At 41.0% G+C, this 6,000-nt stretch overlaps 1 protein-coding gene across 1 annotated transcript in view; it reads right to left on the bottom strand.

Annotated features, from left to right (window-relative positions):
* Positions 1 to 1,248: 1,248 nt before the first annotated feature.
* GATA6 (GATA binding protein 6) overlaps positions 1,249 to 6,000 on the bottom strand; it is a 38,506-nt gene continuing 33,754 nt past the window's right edge. The window contains exon 7 of the mRNA XM_063129826.1: positions 1,249 to 1,595. Within this exon, the coding sequence (XP_062985896.1) occupies positions 1,437 to 1,595 (159 nt within the window). The 3' untranslated portion in view covers positions 1,249 to 1,436. The remainder of the gene's footprint in view (positions 1,596 to 6,000) is intronic.

Below are 6,000 nucleotides of genomic sequence, written 5' to 3'. Positions count from 1 at the left end.
ATACCCCTGTTTTGTAAATATACTAAAGAGAAATAAGATTGTACAAAGGAACACATAACCCTTTTATTTTTAAACCTCTGATGAAAACAACTTTCCACATGACATCCCATTGTTTTGTTTTGTTTTAAAAATGTAAGCCAACCTAGCTATGGGTCAGCTACATCATACAGCTTGCATCCAATATTTTAAAGATGCCTCAATATTTTAATGGAGTATTTACATATTTATCCATTAGGTAGTAAAGTTTTACTGCAATTGATACTTTTCTAGCACATACTTTATTCAGTGGCAAGATATTGGGGGATGAATGTGTAGTTATATATAAAAGCTTATGACCGGATAGACAGTTAGGGTCATTTTTTTTCCTGAGAAAACATTTGTTCTTGAAACTTTTGTTTTAAAAATCAGAAACACAGAAGTAGAATGTTTTTGTTGCAATAAAAAAACCCTATAAGGATGCCTAGTTAACTTTTTTCTTTTAAATTATTTACGTACCATTAAGTTAAAATGTTTACATTCATTCCATTCATTCATATAAAAACTGTTGTTAAATCTTATGCTTGTGATTTAACACTGATTGCTGCAACACAAATTGCACTTTTATAAAAAAAAAACAAAAAAACAAAATTATCGTATATATGGAAGGAGAAAAAATCTGAATGCTACCCTGTTTACAAATTCTGACTGACTACATACAGTACAGTCACAACATAGACACTCTATCCTCCTCCATCACAGTATAGGTTAAAAAACAATAATGCAAATATTTTATACCAAGTTCTTGTTAGCAAGTTCTAACTCGGGAGGGGTGTACCAAATGTGATTTCCTTCATTGGGCTGTATTGGAAGTCTGCCTCAGAAAAGCTAGTCAGAGATATGGGCATGTTGTGAGAGCAGAAGGCACTAGCTGGAACACTGACCTGCGACAGGAGATCACATCAAACCACCAAGTTCAAGATATGCGCATTGGAACAAGCCGCACACTCGTTTAGCTCTTCTATGTTGCACTATGCAATGCAAGCTTTGCCTATTTGTCTACAAAAAAAATAATGTCAACACCAAGTGGATCCTGGATGCTGGTCGAGCAGGAGTGGAAACAAATACACAAGAGCATGGGTAGTAGTTGTGGTGACGATCTAGTGCAGATGGGCACTCCTCCTTGTCGAGCTAATAGAAGTGGTTCGGGCTCCCTTGATTTTCTTGCATAGCTGAGGACGTGGGCAATCAAAGAAAGGCCAGGATGGGTGGGTGGGTGGGTGAGGGGAGGAAGTAAACACCTCTAGAATCAAGGCGCAGATACGACTGGCAAGGAATGAGCCTGTCATCATTGTCATTGCTTCTTGGGCTGCTTGATACAACGACGACTAAAGACACAACGCAAGTGTTGATGGCGGCTGCCCAGTGCAAGTATCCAGCACCGTGGTTTTGTCACCAATTCATGTGAGAGTCAAGGCACACCAGGAAGGATCCTGTCTCACAGAGGCCGTCACTTCCGCAGTGGAGGACAGGCTGACGCCAGGGTACAGCCCTTCCTGGCCAGAATATTTGAGCGTGCTGGTCTCGGGACTGGCGCTCTCTCCCCGGCCAGGCATCACCTGCAGCAAAGAAACAACACGAAAAGTTTAAGTACATATAGGTTTCTTATAAAAATGCATTCTTAATGTGTTCACTGCTCTGAAATTTTTGAATGGGGAGCAGTATATAAAAAATATAAATAAATAAATAAATAAATAAATAAATAAATAAAAACTACATTGCCTGGGGTAGGGGGGCAGCCCTAAAGAAACGCTGCCATAACTAAAAATGGGAATTGCCATCAGCTACATTAGGGGTAAGCAAACTTTTGGTGCTGTGGGCATACTGGGCAATTTCAGTAACTGCCCTGGGCACTTCTACAAAATGGCTACCATGGGAGACATGACTAGTTCCAAAGGGTCCTTTGAACTCCCCGTTTTCACCAACAACAGAAATCTGTTTCGCAGTGACCCAAGCTCTCAGTAAGAAAAGATTTTATTTATTTTATTTTAACTGGGAGGTTATGGCACCTTGACAGGTGCCAGAAGATGTATTTGAGGGTGCCTTGGTACCAAAGGCATCACAGCGTCAACCCCTGGGCTACATCATCTGCTAATTCACCCATTAAAGTGAGTACCTGGGAGCAATCAGGACTGATCATTTCCGATGAAAAAATATATATTTAGTGAACCAGTCCAGTCCAGTGTCTTTGGATCCAATTTGGAAGCCTTTAGGCTAAAAAGCCCCAAATCTTAAAAATTATTTTTTAAAAATCCAGCCAAAATTCAGAAGTCAATCATTTGTAAATTGGGGACTTCTCACTGTTACCCCTGTTTCCTCCCCATTTTTCTTCCTTGTGGATCACTGGTTTAAGAATCAATTTGTAGACCACCATTGTCTACACCTGAAAATATAAGACATGCTCCATTTCCCAGCCCTGTGCCCACCGTAGGAGACTCGCCTTCATCACTTCCTCCCTCCCCACCCCTACAATGTGCTGGCCATGGCTCATGTTTGGTAGGAATAAATAAAAGATATTAATTTCTTACCATCACATTTCTATTATTTTTAAAGCAAAAATTAATGTATGAAGTGTACATATAATCTTTCAGTTAATAATGGCCTCCAAGATGTTCCTCAAAATGTCTTTCCAAATTAATGAGTTTATAAATCAAGAAACATTCAATTTTTAATCATGTGTCGCATGGAATCTGAATATCTTCTGTCAGTGTAGAATTCCTACTTTGGAAATACAAATATTGCATTTTCCCAGAATGCAAACCACAGTCTTTTCTTGCTGGGAAAATACTACTCAAGTAATGCTTCTCAAACATTTTGGGTGCTGGATGGCATGAATTATCAGCAGTAAAATACAAAAGATGAAATAGGCCTCATTGGCCCATGCAACAACGAATAAAGAACTATGATGCTCCTTAAGGTATATTTGGAAGGACTGGAAGAGGGCACCATCATTCATCATCTGGCCCAGTCAAAGCCCTGCATAAACCAATCTGGGAGGAAATTGGTTCCCTCTTCTTTGTAGAGTCGTCTCTTCTACTCTTTCAGAATCTTGTTATATGACAGCCTTTCCCTATCTGGGGCCATTCAGTTACATTGGACAGGAACTCTCAGCATTCTCAGTCAGCATGCGTGTGTGTACATTTTCAAAAGACTTTAAAGCAAGAACAAATAGTTGTGTGGCACCTTAAGGACTAACAAACTTTATTTATGATATAAGGCAGCCTTCCCCAACCTGGTGTCTTCCAGATATGTTGGATTGCAATTCCCATGGAAAAACTGGCATAAAGTTTCTTGGGCTAAAGCCCACTTCATCAGATTGCATAGTCTGTAATTCTCAATTGTCAGGTAGATATTTTTTGTTAGATGATGTTTGAATTCACAAGCTAAAAGATAGGCTGTGATAAACATAGGTGTAAAGGCCGGGGGTGGGGGGAGGGGAGGGAATGAAAAGGTTGCCATCCTAGAAAAAAGGGAGTTTTATGGGAAACTCCAATGTGAAATTCCCTAATCAAAAGTTAAATTCTATTCATTTTGTTCTGAATAAAGATAGTGAGATTGTTTGCATGTAACACAGTTGTGGGTGAGGCTGCAATCACGCTGTCTCCCACACACTTGTCACTTCTGCTTTGAATCAGCTTCTGTAAACCACCCAGAGCGCCCTGGCTATGGGAGCGGTATATAAGTTAAATAAATAAATAAATAAATAAATAAATAAATCAACAACTCAAGAAAGCCCCATTCCTGGGTTGTTTGAAGTGATGGCTAAACCTGGAACTCTGGATTGTTGTAGGGCTAAACAACCAAGAGTTTAACCCAGTAACAAACCATCAATGATTTTGGGGGTTAACTCTGAGTTGTTTAATCCTAAACAACCCAGGAATAGGATATTCCTGGACTGTTGATTAAAGCTGATTCAAAACAGAAGTGGTGCACATGCAGGAGTCAGCACACTCATTCCCTTGCTTGTGATCCCATTGTCACTACTGCAAACTAGGCCAAAAGTTTCCTGCTCCAGTACTGGTGTTAATTAGTGTTATCACTAATTACTGCTGCTGTGAAACATTACTGCATTTAGTTTGCATACTTTAAGCACTAAGTAAATAGTCACATATGGGATGTGTTGTTATTTTTAATTCCACTGCTATTAACTAATAACCAAGGATCACATCTTTTGCATCTGATGAAATGGGCTCTAGTCCCACGAAAGATTACATTAGCAAATCTTTAAGGTGCCACAAGACTCTTCGCTGGTTTTGCTGCAACAGACTAACTAAAGTACCCCTTCTTAAACTATTACGGCAGCAAGAACCTTCACGTAGTTTAAGAGTCATTTTTTAACCACACTGCTTGAGTCCGGCTCGTTAATTTTTTTTAAATCCTATTTTTAAGAAAGAAAAAAAGAAAGAAAGAAAGAAGTCCAACATCAAACCCAATTTTAGGCACAAGTAAAACATGTGAGTGACTTTATCGCTGGCATGGCGCATAGCTCAGAGTGCAGCTGTGTGTGACAGACAACGGGTCTGGCCTACATGACAACTTCTGGTGGATATTCAAAACAGAAAATCAGTGCGAATTCCAGAAGCTGACCTTGTGATAAGAGATAAGAAACTGGAGTGGAAAAACAGCCAGACAGCTGTAGTAAATGTGTAGCTACTGGATCCTCCCAAGCCTTTATGAATGGTCACAGCACTTCAACATTCATTTCATCTCATTCTTCCTATTTCTTTCTGTCTGTCTGTCTTTCTTTCAGTTGAATCAGATGAAACCTTTTGTAGCTGCTAAGGGAGGATCAGTTGGAGCTTAATCTGAATTGGGGTTGTCAGTGGTCTTAGCTTCAGAAATGATTTCCAGGGCCAAGGCTGAGAACAAGAATAACTGGAGCAATAACAACAAGGCACCCTGGAGAGCACGTGTCTCTCATTATTTAGTAACTAGGCAGCTCTCGTGCTCTCTGGGGGTTGGATACAGGATCTGCCCTTGTTGCAAAGAAGGGATCCACTCATGGAAGGTCCCTCCAGCTGTTTTTTAGAGTTCCCCATCCCACCCTGGCTCACATCATTCAGCATTCAGCATTCATTTTCAGCGGCTGGAGAAGCTATAGGAAGACGAGACATGGGATGGTCCACATCTACCATAGTGGTTGATGAAGCTTAAATCTGGATGCTACCCACAGTCAGGTAAACAAACTGCTTGGCAGAAATCCTTATTTCAAGACAAACCTGACTTCTGACATCAGTCCTTTTGGAAATGAAGCACTGGGCTCATTCCTGTTATCTTTGCACGATCAGCAGGGGGTGGGATCCATTGATTTCAGCTGAAGTCACTTCAGAATGAGTCAATCTCTGTAGGCTGCAACCCACAGAATTCTTTAAATTGTGTTGGGTTGCAGCCTAGAGATTACACACAGACATACACATACAATCCATTACCAATTCAGGAGAAGATGCAGTGCTTGTGCAGAATGGTAAGCCAAGATTCTGGAGAATGCAGGCTTACCATGAACAAGTTGTGTGTGAATGCACACAACCTGTTCAATCCCACTAACACAACTGCTAAACTAACTAGAAATTGTTTGCTCAGCTGAACCTGGGATCCTGGCTTGTTGCTCCCTTCACTAGCCAGGATTGCAAACCAGGCTTATGCATCCTGGATTGTTTAGGAACAACAAACCAGGATCCTGGGTTCCAATGACATGCTAAATAAACCATATATGATTTATTTAGGCAGTTGTACCAGTGAGAGGAGACAAGCAGGAGTGAACATGCAGCTCATTCATGCAAATCCAGTTGTGGCTTCTTGTGGTTTCCCACTAGTCTTCTGCCTGCTCTGGGGCACACCTGGGGCATGTCTACACCTACAGGTGTAGAGGGCTGGAGAGGGGGCAATCCCGGACTTACCTACTTCCGGGATCGTCAGTCTGTGTCTACATGCGGTGTGCGACGTCCTGGGAGGAAGAGGCCATCG

Source organism: Elgaria multicarinata, chromosome 7, assembly GCF_023053635.1.
Source record: "Elgaria multicarinata webbii isolate HBS135686 ecotype San Diego chromosome 7, rElgMul1.1.pri, whole genome shotgun sequence".
In the NCBI taxonomy this organism is placed as follows: Eukaryota; Metazoa; Chordata; class Lepidosauria; order Squamata; family Anguidae; genus Elgaria; species Elgaria multicarinata.
The sequence above is the reverse complement of the archived record's forward strand: the minus strand, read 5'-3'. Positions and strand labels throughout refer to the sequence as shown.